Here is a 17,752-nt window from a genome sequence, read left to right on the forward strand (position 1 = left end):
ATGTTGCTTATTTGGCGTTGGTGATCTTTATTTGGAACTGGGTAACGTCGCCAGCAGAAACCTCCTGCGATTTTGATGTTGATGGTTGCGCCTCCATGGCAATCGCTAATTTTACTGCGGGTGGATCTTCCAAGAGCCCTTCGGGGTTTATAAAACTCATTCAACATACATAAAGTTCTCTCAGTCGTAGTAGTCCATGTGATGTACACCTAATATGCCAAACATGTTGCTGAACGATTTTGCCAATGAAAACAAGCCGGTTGGCGATCCACTCCACTAAAAAAAAACTAGCAATATGTTTTCGGCTGTTGCCATGGTAGGACATGAACGTGAAGCTAACGTCGGTTTATAACTAAAACCGGGCACCGTATACAAAGTTCGCAAAAAAAGATTCAGTCCTTAGAAGTCATTTTATTTTATTGCTAGGACGTATGCTGTTGTTAGGGATTGGTCAGTTACTTCGGCCTGGGGGTGGATCAGTAGGGGGGTTACCCTGATTTTGATTTTGCGAATGGGGGGGGGGGTCACCCCGTTTTCCACAATTCACACACGCGCTTATGCATATATTTTTTTAAATTTTATTTCAGAACAATAGATTAAAAAGTTAATCGTACAAATGTGTTCTTAATAATAACTATTACCCATATTGCCTATAAATTTGTTGATGCAAAAAATGTTATAGGCTAAATATTTTGGGGTTGAAGTTGACAAATAACTAACAGATTATGCAATGCGGCAGAGCCCCATGCAATTATACAGTTAAGTTTTGAACACATCCCAAGTCCATGTGATATCAGATTATTTTATTTAAAGTCTGAAGTCACCATTGTATAAGATATTTACTGGATTTATCCAATTGTAGCTGGAGACGGAAAAAACACAGCAATTAGTACAAAGAGCAGTGACAGTTTTTGTTCAGCAAATCAAAAAAGTTAAATGGATTCATGTATATGAATAAATAGTTTTTTTTTGTTTTTTTTAACTTTTAAATATGCATATTTTGCTCTGTAAAATACCAAAATCCAACACAAATTTATACAAAAATCAAAGTGTCCCTTGTTTTCATAAGCACAGACTGTGCTTCAGGTGTAAAGCTTTCCTGGTCTATAAGATATGAAAGATATATTAAATCCAAATTAGTTTTCAAACCGCCTAGATTCAAATCCTCTTTTCCTATCTTATAAGGGCGTTTATCAAGTGAGTACTCCACAGCTTTGTTTTTATTTACTATCTTTAGCAGCATAGATTTCCCTACTTCCTGCAGCCTTTTCTGTAGTCGTTTTTTGGCTTTATGCTTCCCCTCCCCTCCTAAGGTGACTGGTCTATTAAATGCAAACACTAAAAATTACGGCAAACCACGATATTTTCAATGCACATCATACATTTTGTAATCATGTCAGAGCCAAAACTGTTAATGTTTCTTTGTTTTTCGGGGGGGGGGTCAGCATGTTTTAAAATATAATGTTAGGGGGTCGCCCACTTTTCTTTGTTGATAGGGGTGGGTCAACTGAGATTTACAGCTGACAAAATGCAATCTGCCGACTCCCCCCCAGGCCAGAGTAACTGAACAATCCCTTAAATTTATTATTTCCAACCGATAGTATTTTCTAGATTGCAGGCAGCATTTACAGTTCATTCAAAGTTCAAAGTTGCGTCGGGATTACGTTGATATAGTGTAACAATGTCGGCGTCGGTGATCTCTTACCGGTGTGCAACGTAGCCAAAATAAAAGGCATGAATACAAGACTAGTGGGAGGTAATAAATTTGGGGTCGAAAGTATTCAAAAAACAGTTTTTGGCTGTTGCCATGGTAGCTGTGGACCAGGATTGTTTTGCCAATTAGTGACGGTACGACCTGCCTATCAATTATAAACAAAATTAGCCAAGCCAAAAAAAATCTCAGTAAATTGTTGCCCACACTCAAGCGGATTAGAATGAGCTACGTCCGTGCTTTTTAATCATAGAAATGTAGGGTGTGATACATTTGGCGTGAAGGTATTAAACAATTCAGTTGTTGGCCGTTTCCATGGAAACGGTGGTCAGAATTTGTTTTCAGATTTTACCAATAATAACTTTGTGCCCACACTCAAGCTGAGCAAAATGAGCTATGTCTGAGGTGTTGTATCCACAATTTGTAGGAGATACATTTCCTGATAACTAGGGTGAAGGTATGACCTACCTGCTAAGTTTGAGCGAAATCGGCCAAGCCAAACAAATCACAGAAGAATTAATACGTGAAAACACTAGAAATCACACACACACACACACACAGATACACAAAATTAAAGTGATTTTAAGGGCAATCCAAGTGGAGCGAATCGCCAATCCCATGTTCATTTGCATATTGACCGTGAAAATACCAAAAACATCATTGCATGGGTGATATGCAAATTAGTTTTAGTCAAAATAAGTTACTGCTTAGAAGTACCATTACTGTTGTTCAAATTTCATTTCACTCGGCAAATATATTCAAACGTAAAGTATCGTACTTCTAAATATTGTTTATTTCTGCTATGTTTCGAAAAACGCTACTCTTGAACGGACTACTTTATTCGCTCTCAGACCTCATTTGCATATGGGGTGTGGAAGTACCGATTTTGATTTCAGGGACGAATCAAAATAAACTGCAGTATATATGTAATAATGTGGAATACTTCCTTTCACTGTGAACATTTTTCCGCTAAAATAAATTCCAGTGAAAATGCCATTTCTCTCATACTCTATTGAGACTTGACACAGCACAGTGAAAATTTGATTCACACCGTATGCTTGAAAACTTTTCATCGAAAATAAATTAAGTGAAATTCTGTGTGATTTCATGAGAGTTGAAAATGAAAAAAATTATATGACACCCAACCCTACCACTCCATACACAATGTAACCACACCTCCAAAACATCCTTTCACCAGTGTATTCTATTTGAATTCATTAGAAATTTAAATAAACAAATTATATGACAACGAACTTAATTATAATTTCAACCTCTAGTTCAGCACTGATTAAATAAACTACCTCGTCTTTATGCCAACTTGAAGTTATTCAATGCCTACACCAGTGACTTCAAAATCTATGTTTCAATTCCAGGAATTTCAGTTGCTATTAATTGTATGGGAGTGCCAGTCTTTTATCTTCTATTGTAATGTCAATTTCTTGTGATTACTCGGAAAATGAAGCTGTAACCACAGACCACAGTGCTGCAACTAAATCCTGGTATAAGCGCTGGTTAGGCAGTCTTGAACTATGCATGTGAAGCCAGCTGAGAGGTATATCCAATCCTATAGATTTCTCATTGTTTGGTACCTATTTGCTGCAAATGCAATAAAAATCAATATAAAAATATTACCCACACAGCATTCTACAGGTTACTTGTTTCTTTATTGCCGGAGACGTAAATTAATCCTCTGGTTTTCAAATTGTCAGTGGCTTCGTTTAGTAACGAGTGGCGGCTTCAGTCGAATCACAATGGTGATGACGTCATCGACGTATATGTGGTGTTGAGATAACGAGCGGTGGCACTGTCATTATGATTGTTAATCAAAGTTTTGAGGGCTACATGTAACACCTAATAAAGATGAATTTGTAGGTAACGAAGGGGCTATTTATATATTTGTCAGATCGGTTAGCCATATGAACTTAGTATACTATTTATCGTTTTTGGTGAGTCGAAATAATAATGGTTGATTATTCTACCTGTCATCGACATTATATATGCGAAATATTGCATGACACTGAGACAATATACATAATATCGATGAACGCCAAAGGCAAACATTATGGATATCTTTTAAATAAGAATGTCATGCCAAGCAAACACACCAAAAACATGCTTTTTGTTTAAATAATTTTAAGATGACCGCCTGTATAAGGTGCCTAATGTATGTATCTAATGTATTTCAAAATAAGATGGCTGCCAACCCTTGTGACTGATTGTCATTTTAAGTCCCAGTTATCATTGGTCCGCATCAGCATACACAGTTACAAGTTTCAATTTACAGATTCAAACGATTTGACAAAAAAATTTACAGAAAAAAAAATATTGATTTTTAAAAAAAAGAACGTTTACCCTTTTAAGAGTACAACTCAACAATTTAATAATTTCAAAGCGATACCGTATTTTATAAAAGATAAGCTGATTCCAACGTGTTGGTTTCATTTTAATCACAGGGCGCCAGAGTGTGGTTGTTGTTAGTATTGGAAATGAAATACACATGCACCAAAATATCGAGTTAAAGCTCCTGGCTTTAATACCTCTCAAAATAATTACAAGAAATAAAACACAGAAAATACAATGAATACATTCACTAAAATAGGGGATAGCTTAGGGAAGTGTGCATTGGTGATAACTCACAGTTCAATGATGTAGAAATGAATGACGTCACTGGCTTCTGCAGCACAACAACGAAGAAATACAGGAGTCTTGCTTACAGAGGAACGCTGTTATTCTTGAGGGCACCACTGAAAGCTGAAGATCGCAGAGCAGTTCATACACGTCTCACATAATGATGGTTGTAGCCTGTATTACTTGTCACACAATATCGTAGCAGCAACACACAGGATACTAAGTTGCAATGATGGACCCCAACTGTCCTCAGTCTGTCCAATTTATAGGCATGATTGAGTGACACCACCTGGGTTTCCACATGAGCTAATCAGAAGGTGATCTTGCTAGCAGCTGGTCACGTCAGGCAACTTAGACATCTTTTGTTATTCAATTAACAGCACACCTGGTAGATTCTGATTCTCTTTCCAAAGTTTGTAAATACCCTTTGTTATGTAAACCCCAAGCACATCTGGTAGATTCCAACTCTCATTCCAAAGTTGAAAACAAGTATGACCTGTCAATCACCTTTATGACAGTTATCACATGGTAGTGCACACCGTTTCCTCCCACGATTCCATGCACACTTCCATTTCCAGGGTTTGAGGTAATATGACAAAAACATAAAATAAAGGATACAGGCGCCATGGTGACTGCGCCTTGTAAGTTGATGAATCAGAACTTGACTGTTGTCTATATAAAATGTAAGCTGAGCACCACATTGGCAACGGTAACACAGGGTAAAAAAGATACAGGTTTACCATTTCTAATGGGAAAATATACCTCATCTCATAGAAACAATTGTAGTGCTAACAATTGTGTTGGTATCAATTTTTTAATGAGATGTAATGTCTTGTCAGTAATATTCTCATCGAGTACATTTCTATTTTATATCTAAGGTTAGTTAATATTAGACAGAGTTTTTTTTTCTGTGATTTAACAGATCCCCGATAGTCGTGATATGGGCATAACTAAAGTGTTTTATTATTAGCGGTCAGTGCAGTTATTTTTGATAAGCGGGTCATTTCAAATGCCCTCCACAGAAATCGGAGTGTTTTCTTTGATGATTTTATAGACGAGAATGTTGGCAAAAGGCTGAGATGGGTGAGATCATGATTGCTCTAACTGGAGAATGGTTAGAGTAGTGACAGACATTTATATTCTGTAGAATATATTCTGTAAAAGCAAAGCATGGATGTTGTAAATTTAAATATAGGTAATATAAATATGCTGTATTGATTTGTGTATGCTTTGATGCGACTGGTTGGATGTACAAGACCAGGACCGCCACCTTTAATGGAGTGTAGACAAGTGCTGCTGGCTGCCCTTGGCGACGACCTTGCCAACAAATTAAGAAAGAAAGATTCAATATCACTGATGACTGAGGCGGGTGGTGTGGACAAAGAAAGATTGTTTGCTTGGAGATGATAAAAGGCCCAGTATACTACATGTACGGTACTAAACAATAGAGATAATTTCCTTGCAAGTCTTCTAATGCCAACTCTGTTAAAGTTTCATTTTCTTCAACTTATGGATCTATTATGTCATACCAAAATGGATGTACGTGACATTGAATATCACATAATTGATCACATCATGAATTGATCATTTATGACGATAAATACTGTAAAGTTGAGATTTTAACGAATAAAAGTTACAAACACGAACCGGCTGACGGATGTACTGCTTAGCTTTGGATTCATAGCTCTTGTTGTGCCGGTCCATAGTCTCGGTGACGGTATTTTAGCCATTTGTGATACAGACATTAGGATTTGTTATAGACTTGCGTAACATAGACGTGCGACGCAAAATGTCATCGCAAAAAAATCGATAAAAGTACACAATTTGTATATAGTACGCATCAGACACTGTCACCTATCGCTACTATGTTTATTATTATGATTTATCTCACTAAACCGTACGTAACTCTAATGACAAACTAACATTGCTTTGCTGAATGACGTCACGGTATTATAATTTCTTTTGGAAAGTGGGACAGCTAAAATATCAGGTCATTGTCGCCTGCTACTATTCATATTCACCGTTGTTGTCTATTTCCCTGCATCCTACATGCATGGAAAGACATTTATTCTTACATTTATCTAAAATAAAATGTAAGCAGTATACCCTTGCATCTGAAGTAGACGACGAATAGTTCGCTTCAGCAGAGTATCCAACAAGTTCTCAGGCATACATTCTTCAGTAAAGTCATATTGTCCTTGTTCAACTGAAAGAAAATACATATGTAGGAGGAACCATAGCTCTTCTGTGTCGATAAAAATCATATTACCTGAAAATAACAAAACATGACTTAGTACATCAGAAATTATTAAAATACCATCAAAATCACTAAAGACCAACACAAGAATAGCTATAAACCGACAGCTACGCGCTGCTAAGCTTGAATAATTAACTATTGTTGGGTGTTGGCTTCTTGTTCTTCGATAATACCTATGATTATTTTGTGCATTTGACTGAAACTTGTACATACCGAAATGGAAATATTTCAACACTTCAACACAAAATATTAATTCCGTTGCATTAATCGCATTCAGGCTTCTAAGGAGGGGCAATTTATGCACACACCCCATTGTACGTGTTATATCATGAGTACAATTTTCTGTATTAAAGAAAGACCAACAATACTGTTGCTAGTATTACAATATACAAATGCGTGTTCGCTTATTTATAGTAAAATAGAACTAATCATTCCAGCATGCCGATATAACGTCCTATGTATATGGTTGAGTTTATTGGCGATCCGCTCCGCTAGGATTGCCCTTCAAATCACTCTAATGTGTGTGTGTGATTTTCACTGTTTTCACGTTTTAATTCTTCTGTGATTTTTTTGGCTTGGCCGATTTCGCTAAAACCTGCAGGCAGGTCACACCTTCATCCTAGTTATTAGGAAAAATCTGAACAAAATGTTGGCTCACCATTGCCATAGCAACACCCAAAAACTTATATTTTCGATAGCTTCGCGCCAAATGTATCTTCTCCTACAAATTTAGGATACAACACGTCAGACGTAGCTCATTTTACTCAGCTTGAGTGTGGGCAAACATTGGCTGTTTTTTATGTATATTTTCATAACCGAGGAAATTGACCTGAAAGTTGTGGTAACTTTTCACCATCAACGGCTTGTAACTCCTATATGACATATTTGGCTTAGCTGATTTTGTTCATAATGGTAGGTCGTAACGTCACTAATTGGAAAAAAAAAATCCTGGCCCACCACTGCCATGGCAACAGCCATAAACCAATTTCTGAATACTTTCGCCCCAAATTTATTACCTCCTACCATTCTTGTAATAGCTGTGTTCAAATGAATACGTCCTAGCAATAAAGTAAAATGACTTCTAAAGACTGAATGTTTTTGCGAACTTCGTGAAGGGGCCCGGTTTTAGTATAAAATGTCCTACCATAGCAACAACTACGGTGGCCCCTTTATATGGGACATATATACAATTGGTCCGCTACATTAAAAACCATCCGCTACTTAAAAATCGCCCCGCTATTTAAAAAAAACGTCGCTCGGCTACTTTGAAATTTATCCGCTACTTGAAAATTGCTCCGCTAAATGAAAATCAGTTTTCTACATGAAAATCGACCGGCTACTTGAAAATTACGTTAACGCAAACGAAGTTAAAATGGAAACAGTCGACTATATGTACATCAGTGGACTGACAATGATGCATCTGTGTCGCGTATTTGTTATGATGTACATTTAAAACTACATAACAGCATGGTGTAAAACTCGTATATATATATTTACTAAAAGCTTGTTACACTTATAATGAGAGGTTGAAATTCAAATCGAAAGCAATGACTTGACATAAACACGGAGGTCTTTAACTTAACGTTGATAATTTAGACATTTTTTTAATTAACACTATTGTTGTTTGCATACTTAGTTTAGTATATAATTCTCGCTGTTATTGTAACTAACATTATTGTTGTTTAGAAATTAAAATGTTATAGATATCCATATTGTTTTGAAATTATAAGTTTATGTATTACCATCATCGCCGGGAGTTCTGCTGGTTTTGGACCTTCACCCGGCTTGTTTCTACTATACGATGTCGTTGAACTTGAATATATCTACATGTAGTACTCGAGTATCAATCTGATCTATGCATATATCCATTTAGGCAATAGAGATTCTGTCCTCGTTATTAGTATCCAAAGTACATGGTTAGATTTTGTTCATTCCTGGGTGATAACAATTATTTTACTTCGCATAGAAATATTTTTCTTTATTGATTTCCAAAATAGTGTTTATTGTTAAACAATGTGCCATGTAACCGAATTCATCAGCCTATACATTGGTTATAAGTTTCACAACTAGTTGGAGGGAGACGGTGATTACCAAACCTGTGATGACTACATCCCAGACTGTATTAAAACAATTTAAACATGTGGATTTTTTCAATGTGGAAAAATCTGACTCCGTCTCGACTGTGCATTTATAGTCGTAGACACACATACTGCACGCAATTGGACGAGTTGTCTTGGGGCGAGTTACTGACATGAAAGGACATATTTCTTAGCTACAGTAATAGGGCTGTTTAGCCAAACTCCTTAATCTATACCTCGTCATAGAGCATTTAAAGGTGAAAACTATACCGCATGTTAGATCAAATTATGATTGAGTGTACCGAATTATAGACCAAACATCGACCACGATATTTACTAGGACTCATAGCAAGTCTTCATAACGCTACTTGTACTTGCCCCTCCCACAGTGTGGATGGGCCACACTTAGTAACAGTAAAGTGTTTAATGCGTGAATGCTAGGATTTTCAATGATGTAACCGTGATACACGATAAGCAGAGTCGTTATTTTTAGAAGTATGTTGATGTATGTCCTGTGAAATTTGTGATTTAATAATAACGCACTGACTTGTAACCTGAATACATTCAAAGCCTAAAGTCAGCATGCCAATACATTCACTACATGTAATTATAATGTTTCAAGTATGCAGATTGGTTGAATTCATTTTATTTAATAAACAGATATATGCATTGCATCACCAGTCACCTTTACCAACTTAGAATACGTGGTTTACCCAACTTCGTTACCTCACAACATACAACGCGATTTTCGAGATAGCGGAGCAATTTTCTTATAGCGGCGCGATTTTCAAGTAGCGAACCGATTTGTTTTCAAGTAGCCGAGCGATTTTCATGTAACTGAACAATTTTCATGTAGCCGAGGGATTTTAAAGTAGCAGACGGATTTTCATGCAGCAGACCACGGTAGCATGGATTCTTAGCACGGGCTAACGAAGTGTAAACGCAATTGGTTCTATCCGATATGCAAATATAAGAGCTTAGCTTAAATCAACTAATATCACAGAAAACAATGCCAATCCGTCACCCGTCTCCACAATGTATAGTTGTATATTGCCCTTTGTTATTCCATAATGCTGTTTAGCAGTCGCAACACAACGGCTAGCATTCCTTCTACATAATGTACGTGAAAAACTTCCAAATTCGCTTTCAGAGGCCGAGTAATCAAAACCACCCACCTCCAACGGAACACGGACTAAACAATATATAACACACAATTCCTAACCACTAATAAAAGAACGATTTGACATTTCACTACATTTGTGTCGTTTATTTTTAGTGGCCCAGAACGTCAAAAATCACCGATTTCTGGGCTACTGCAGAATGACAGTGAATATTGATGGCTGCCTGTTGTGAAATCTGTACCACCATAAATAATCACAGATATTAAAATTTTAGGATTTCATGATAGTTTTAGAAGCCACTTTGTAATTAATTTGTGTGGATTAAGGGATATGCGATATACAAAAACAGTGAGGAAATACTATTGTCCAACAATAAAATCACATGACTATACTGGCTAAAGTTCATGAACCCGGAAACTCGACATTTATCTACAACATGTCAGACTGCGCTTGGTCTCTTTTACTTGTGGTACTTCTACTTCACCTTAATCGTGAGTAAATGATACATAATTTAGTATTTGGCAGGCTGAATGAGGCTTTGTGCGTTGGGCGCCCCTTGAAGTATTAATGCACAGACGACTGCAGCTCCGTTTGTTTACGGCTTGCTCACTTACTTACCCATATACTAGTAGCAACCAACCAATTATATTCTTTCAGGTGTTTGTGTTGCTGAGTTCCAGTTAGTAACGAATCCAACACATACTGGTATAATAGGTGAATCTGTTGTATTACAATGTACATATCACGACCCAGCGACACCGTCAAATACATATATACAATGGACAGCCAACGGTGGAACAACTGCTGTATACACCAAGTATGACAATAACCCAGGAGTTGGACAAGGTGACTATGCAGGAAGGACATCATTATCTGGTTCAGACGCATCGTTACAAATTGATAATTTATCAGTGGACGATGAAAAGATATATCAATGTGATGTTGACTTTATTTATACGACTGATGATGACGATATAGTAACCACGCAATTAATTGTAAATAGTAAGTATTTCTTTACCTTTTAATTATTTTAATTAATTTAGGATTCCTGACTTCTGTTCTACATGTAAATTGTATTTCCTGAAATGTAACGTTTTCAAAAAATAAACATATCTTATCTATTATATCCATGTCAGTTGAGAATTTAATTAAATAAAAAATAACAATCCATGATGAATGCAATCCGAATTGGCTACATGTTTATCATACTGATTAAAATTTAACTCCTTGAGGAAACATGTTAAAATGTTAATTAGTTCTGGTCTATTTTTGTTTCCAAAATCTTCAGCAATTAATTTTAAGCATATAATGAACTGTTTTACAGGCATGCCTAGGCTGATTTTATTCAAACTTTGCATTAAAATCAATTATGAAAAGTTACTGATGATATTTATTTTGTTGCATGGTTAAAATCACCGACTGGACGTAAATAACAGTGTAACAAATACATATGGTGAATTACTAATGCATACTGTTTACTAATTGTATGTCTATATTTATTTCAAATGTTAAAAATAATATAAAAATATTAAGCTACGACTGTTTTGGACGATTATAAAGATAAGATACGCAGATTATGACACCAATTACAAAATCAATAGCACTTAATAAAACTTAAATGCAATTTATTCACTGTTTGTTTCTTTCTTTCAAGTTCCAGCATCAATCACTACCTTCCCGTCAGATCAGACAGTAACTGAAAGGGATACAGTAATATTACAATGTACAGCTACGGGTAAACCCAATACTATTACATATACATGGAAGAAAAGCAGTGCTGACATCACCATAGGTGGTAGATACAGTCTTAATAGTGGATCATTGACTATTAGTAATATTGTAAGAGGGGATGATGGTGAATATACATGTTATGCTAGTAATGGTGTCGGACTACAAGCTATAAGTGATTCAGCTACAGTCACTGTACAGTGTAAGTATTCATTTTTATTATTTAATTACTTAAGGGGGTTTGGACCGCATTAAAGATTATAATTCTCCATTTTGGTAAAAATTCTACTGCTTTTTGAAAACTAACAGACCCATTGTTTAGATACACACAATTTAGAGACCTTGGGTGGACCTTTATCAGATTTTTTCATTATTCCTCTATTTTTAGTGACTTTTTTATGTAGTCAGTTTTAGCCCAATTAGGTCAACTGAGCTATACCGAAGAAGCTGTGTTTGACGTTTCAAGTCTGGATTGCTGTAAATGACTTCTTGTCAAAAATCGCTGAACCGTTTGACGTTTGATTTTTGTTGTGTAGCTGCCTTGATGAGTGTTGATGGAAATTTGTTCATAAAAAAGTAGACCCGCTTAAATGACCTCTACTATGATGCAATTTGGCCTACAGTTTTTTATCACAATTTGTTCATTTCGTGACGCTATTTTCGACTGCTTCTTTAAAATGGCTGGCCCTTTAACCTTGTTATTTTATATGTAGACATTTCGTATGGACATTTTTCATATTTTTTTCATTTTGTGATGATACCTTCATTTCTCTAATTTTAGAGAATATTTTAAAATTTTGGGTAAAAATGTATATTTTTGACTTTGACCCAATTGCATCAATATTTTATATATAAAAGCCTTGCAACAATAACTTTGATGAATGTTTTTGATAAACAATTAGTTTACTTTGTGACTTGTTTTTGACATCTACAAGTAAAACCACAGTACAGTGTCACACACGGTTACAGTAACAGAGGTCCAACTGACACATTTTCATGCATGTATCAAATTGAATTTACGTATACAATCTTGGTGTAAACAAGGATTGTACAGTTATGTTTGGGAATTTGTCGTGCAACACATTATAGCATATTGAAAGTAGGTTATGATTGCCTCAAGGTTTCAGGGTAATGCACCTCATCTGTGACATCGCAACATTGGCGTCTCTGACAGATTTTACCGACCAGCTAGCAAGTTTTGGAAAGCTTGAGTTTCCACTAAACACAAAATTCAGCTTTCATATCACTTTGGCTTGAACAGGTCTAATATTTATTTCGTTCTGAAAAAATTAGAACATATATATCACTTACAGTCCGACTAAATTTAACTTATATGTGTTATTTATTCATTTTGCATTCAGTCAGGTTCAACATTCATAGTTTTGCTAAATTTTGCTGATAATTTGATTTCTATTTCAGTTAATTCCCATGTTATGCGGTTTAGTATCTTGGATTACAGGTGCACGTCATTTCTTCCCCGTGATTTGAACAAAATTGCCGACTGCTTGATTTATTCATGTCCATGCTGATTCCTTACTAATATACATGTGTAATACCTGGTTCAGTTGACAATTTGCATACAAGTACTATACTCATCCATAAAACCGTAGGTTGTGTTATTTTATGATTCGATCAAATTTATCGAATTATTTGTCATTTTGTTTAAAATCGTAGACTGTAAATGTTTTTAGAATCAAACCTAGTACAATGATTCCATCTAATCGATGTGTGTATCCATTACATACAACAAATATGCTCATTCTATTGATAACAACCACTGATCGCATCACCTAACTATTTAGACCACTTTTTCTCATTCAGTATTTAAAATATGTTTTACAATTGAGTTTTTAATGAATTATACCTACAACTACAAATTTAAATTTTGCGTTAATACTCATACATGTTATAAAGGTTATGGTATTGTATCTAAAATAAATAAATAAATAAATAAATAAATAAATAAATAAATAAATAAATAAATAAATAAATAAATAAATAAATAAATAAATAATTAAATAAATAAATAAATAAATAAAAAGAATATTCAAGTGAGATTACCCAGTTTCAATATATATATTCGTTATTTTTATTATGTTTGATTAATACAGCTAATTGCCATCCCAGAATAGAGAACCCCAAGACTAGACACCGTAAACTTTATATTAGCGATGCTGAAAAACTTTGTAATATTGACTATTACCGACACACTAACATATGTATATTATATTTTCTACAGATCCACCAACCATCACCACTTCACCATCAGATCAGACAGTTCAAGAAACAAACTCAGTGACATTACTCTGTGAAGCTACTAGAGGCAAACCAGCCACGGCTGTTACATATACATGGAAGAGAGGCAGTGATGATATCAATATAGGTGGTAGATACAGTCTAAATGGTGGATCATTGATTATTAGTAATATTGTAAGAGAAGATGACGGTATATATACATGTTATGCTAGTAATGGTATAGGACAACCAGATAGTGCATCAGCTACAGTTACTGTATATTGTAAGTACTGTTGTATGTGTAGAGTATTGAGAGTTACTTAATGTTAGTAATATTGTAAGAGACGATGATGGCATATGTACATGTTATGCTAGTAATGGTGTAGGACAACCAAATAGTGCATCAGCTACAGTTACTGTATATTGTAAGTACTGTTGTATGTGTAGTGTATTGAAAGTTATTTAGAGTCTGCAATATTGTAAAAGTAAAATGTGCTAAGTTAATGTAGTTTATTCGAACTGTAAGTTCAAGCAACCCACGCTAATGCTAACGCGCATCAGAATTCTGTGGATTACATATAAGTAAATACAAGCTTTTCTGTCTTCATTTAAGCATAACTGGGTAATTAAGTGTGGGTTGGATAACTATTAAAGAAAATCAATATATTTATATAACTCTTCAATGCCTCTTTGAATCTTTTCATTTAATAAAGATATTCATGACACGCAATAATGTATATGTCGATGTGTAGTAATCTGGCATTTGACTACTTAAGTCGCTGGCTGTACGGTGTGAGGACACAGTACAATCATTCCTATAATATTGTCTAAATAAATTCGTATAATAAATTGAGAAATAATATGATTTTAAGTTTTCAGACTTGTGTCTTACTATTTTTTTCATTTTCTGATGATTTTTTTTTCATGCACGATTACAATAAATCAGACAAATATCATTACAGCCTACATTAACCTAATCCACGAGAACGTTCATAACAAGACATGTAAATAAAATAAACACACATAGTTTTTACTTTATTACAGATCCACCAACAATCACCACTTTTCCATCAGATGAGACAGTGACTGAAGGCAGCATCTCATTGACATTACAATGTACAGCCACTGATGGTAAACCAGCTACACTCATTACATATACATGGAGGAAAGACGATGGTGATATCAGCACACGTGGTAGATACAGTCTCAATGGCGGATCATTGACTATCAGTAATATTGTAAGAGAAGATGATGGTATATATACATGTTATGCTAGTAATGGTATAGGACAACCAGATAGTGCATCAGCTACAGTTACTGTATATTGTAAGTACTGTTGTATGTGTAGTGTATTGAGAGTAATTTAGTGTTAGTAATATTGTAAGAGAAGATGATGGTATATATACATGTTATGCTAGTAATGGTATAGGACAACCAGATAGTGCATCAGCTACAGTTACTGTATATTGTAAGTACTGTTGTATGTGTAGTGTATTGAGAGTAATTTAGTGTTAGTAATATTGTAAGAGAAGATGATGGTATACATACATGCTATGCTAGTAATGGTATAGGACAACCAGATAGTGTGTCAGCTATAGTTACTGTATATTGCAAGTACTGATGTATGTGTACTGTATTGAGAGTTATTCAGTGTTAGTAATATTGTAAAAGACGATGATGGTATATATACATGTCATGCTAGTAATGTTATAGGACAACCAGATAGTACATCAGCTACAGTTACTGTATATTGTAAGTACTGTTGTATGTGTAGTGTATTGAAAGTTATTTAGTGTTAGTAATATTGTAAGAGGAGATGATGGTATATATACATGAATGTAATGTTAAGATATTTTGTTGCAAAGACGTCTTCAATACTATTGTTCTTTATTGGGTTGGCGCTTTTTCTAACTTATTATATAGATGTACCTGTGACAAATGGCATTACAGACTATTATAGTGGAATTGGTGATTCGATATCCATGAGCGTATCTGTCGATGCCAACCCATTACATGTGACGTTTGGTGATTGGATAAATTATGACTTTGTTTTAACGGACAAAGTAGATACATTCTCTACGAGTACTGTATTCATCAACGAAGTCACGGAACTCCATTTCGGCGTATATAATATCACTGCACATAATGACATTGGAAGTGTTGTACTCCAGGTCAATTTACATCATGCAGGTAAGGGCAGTACTAGGAAATGTATTTGATTTTCTATTATGACACAATTAAATATATCTAGCATTCTCATGACAGAAATTGTTTAACAAGATAAACTTATTTAATGATGGTAAACTTTAAGCTGAACTTATAATGATCATAGATTTGTTTTGATCGTGCGAGACAAACTGTACTGGAGCAGCTACATTTTATTTGCTAACAGGCGTGCCCGAAGCACCTGCATCTTTGGAGATAATTGATCGTTCTTATGATAGTTTATCTATATTACTGTCACCCGGGTATGATGGAGGATATAGTGGAAATACAGCACAATACCTGGAATATCGTTCGACTTCACAGGCGTCATTCCAATCTTGGCCATCTGACGGAATGGGAACAAGAAATACCACTATATGGATTATGCAGTTAAAGCCGTCCACTGCGTATGAAATAAAAGCAAAGACAGGCAACTTATATGGAATTGGGCAGTTTTCTGCTACATATGTGTTTATTACTTATCGTAAGTATAATTTTCCAACGAATACATTCATAGCATGTGTACTTCAAATAAGATAAAAGCATCCATATTTTGAGAATACCAAATACATATAATGTGTTGAATGGGACTATTCTTTACAATATTATTAATGCCTGCTGTTTGTAGTTACTTGAATCGCATATGTAAGTAGTGCAAAATTCCCATCACTAATGCGTCCATTGATATAGTGAAAGCTGAACAATATTATTATATTTGATCATCCTCACTACTTCGTTTCATTTACAAACTGAAATAGGTGAACCATTAGTTAATTTAAATGACCAGACTAGTATCATAAAATGGACACGTCACGAAGATATGAAATATCAATGTGTGAAAATAGAAAAACTGGAAAGAAATGACAATTGGATTATAGAAGAGAATTGTTTGGACAGAGATGTGGTGGAGTATACAGTGAAAGACAACAAAGCGGAATATAGAGTGACGTATTGTACACGTGATAATACATGCGAGGGACACAATTTTAAAGCAACTAAAGGCACTGATTATGCAGGTACGAGAATAATAATTCAACTTCGCAGACTAGTTTTATACAATAGTATTTTGATTTAATCTTATATTAAGATTTTATTTTACTCGTCACGCTGAATATGTGTAATAGTTTGAAAATCAAGAATTTGATCCAGAATTAGCTCATTGTTGTTAAATAACCTCTTTCAATGACATCGGTATATGTTCTTAATTTCGTACGGGTGTCCTAAACAGTCATACCTTGATTATGTGTGGCCCATGTTTTAATTATCAATCAATATATAATATGTATTGTAGATCGTGTTGAAAGTTGTAACACTGTTGCTATTGTTATTGGTGTATTGGTATCACTACTCGGTGGTTGCGTAATTGGTTTTTTAATTGGCTTTATTCTGATTAAGCGAGTCATAACGAAAAACGCAAAACAGGTAAAGCAAGTAAATTATTAACAATACTATGTATCGACATTCCTGCACCCTGTATAACATATGTATTACTCTTTATATATATATATACTATATATAAGTACATTTTTCTTAGTAATAGTGACACCTGTGACACCCTACAGGGAACATTATTTTTATTTTTCAGTGGACCAATAAATGCATTTGACAGGAAAATAGAAAAACTCTACCACAACAGCAATTAGAACAGCTTGCTGCATTATAAGTATCACTTCCCTGTCAAATTAGTGGTTCATGGTTATTTGAATCTGAACATAACAGGCCAATTATATCACACCTTGCTAGGCTTGAACTTCCATCCAATCAGAGCATTCCAAATGAACATGATTCT

The 17,752-nt window shown here is 34.9% G+C and overlaps 1 protein-coding gene across 1 annotated transcript; it reads left to right on the top strand.

Moving 5' to 3' along the window:
- The first annotated feature begins 10,216 nt into the window (after window positions 1-10,216).
- Window positions 10,217-17,406, top strand: LOC102807459 (protein turtle homolog B-like). The gene is made up of 9 exons (XM_085498913.1): window positions 10,217-10,286; window positions 10,453-10,797; window positions 11,450-11,725; window positions 13,763-14,041; window positions 14,803-15,084; window positions 15,682-15,948; window positions 16,151-16,447; window positions 16,722-16,979; window positions 17,255-17,406. Exons 1-9 carry the CDS (start codon window positions 10,232-10,234, stop codon window positions 17,404-17,406), a joined length of 2,211 nt encoding a protein of 736 aa, XP_085355039.1. The 5' UTR covers window positions 10,217-10,231.
- Window positions 17,407-17,752: the final 346 nt, after the last annotated feature.

Source organism: Saccoglossus kowalevskii, chromosome 5, assembly GCF_978046115.1.
Source record: "Saccoglossus kowalevskii chromosome 5, keSacKowa6.1, whole genome shotgun sequence".
NCBI classification, from domain to species: domain Eukaryota; kingdom Metazoa; phylum Hemichordata; class Enteropneusta; family Harrimaniidae; genus Saccoglossus; species Saccoglossus kowalevskii.

Excerpts from the sequence above, each read along its gene's own strand:
- LOC102807459 (XM_085498913.1), top strand. The coding sequence starts at position 10,232 with ATGTCAGACTGCGCTTGGTCTCTTTTACTTGTGGTACTTCTACTTCAC. Across the intron at positions 14,042-14,802 it reads AGCTACAGTTACTGTATATT|ATCCACCAACAATCACCACT; the intron begins GTAAGTACTGTT and ends ACTTTATTACAG. Across the intron at positions 15,085-15,681 it reads AGCTACAGTTACTGTATATT|ATGTACCTGTGACAAATGGC; the intron begins GTAAGTACTGTT and ends CTTATTATATAG.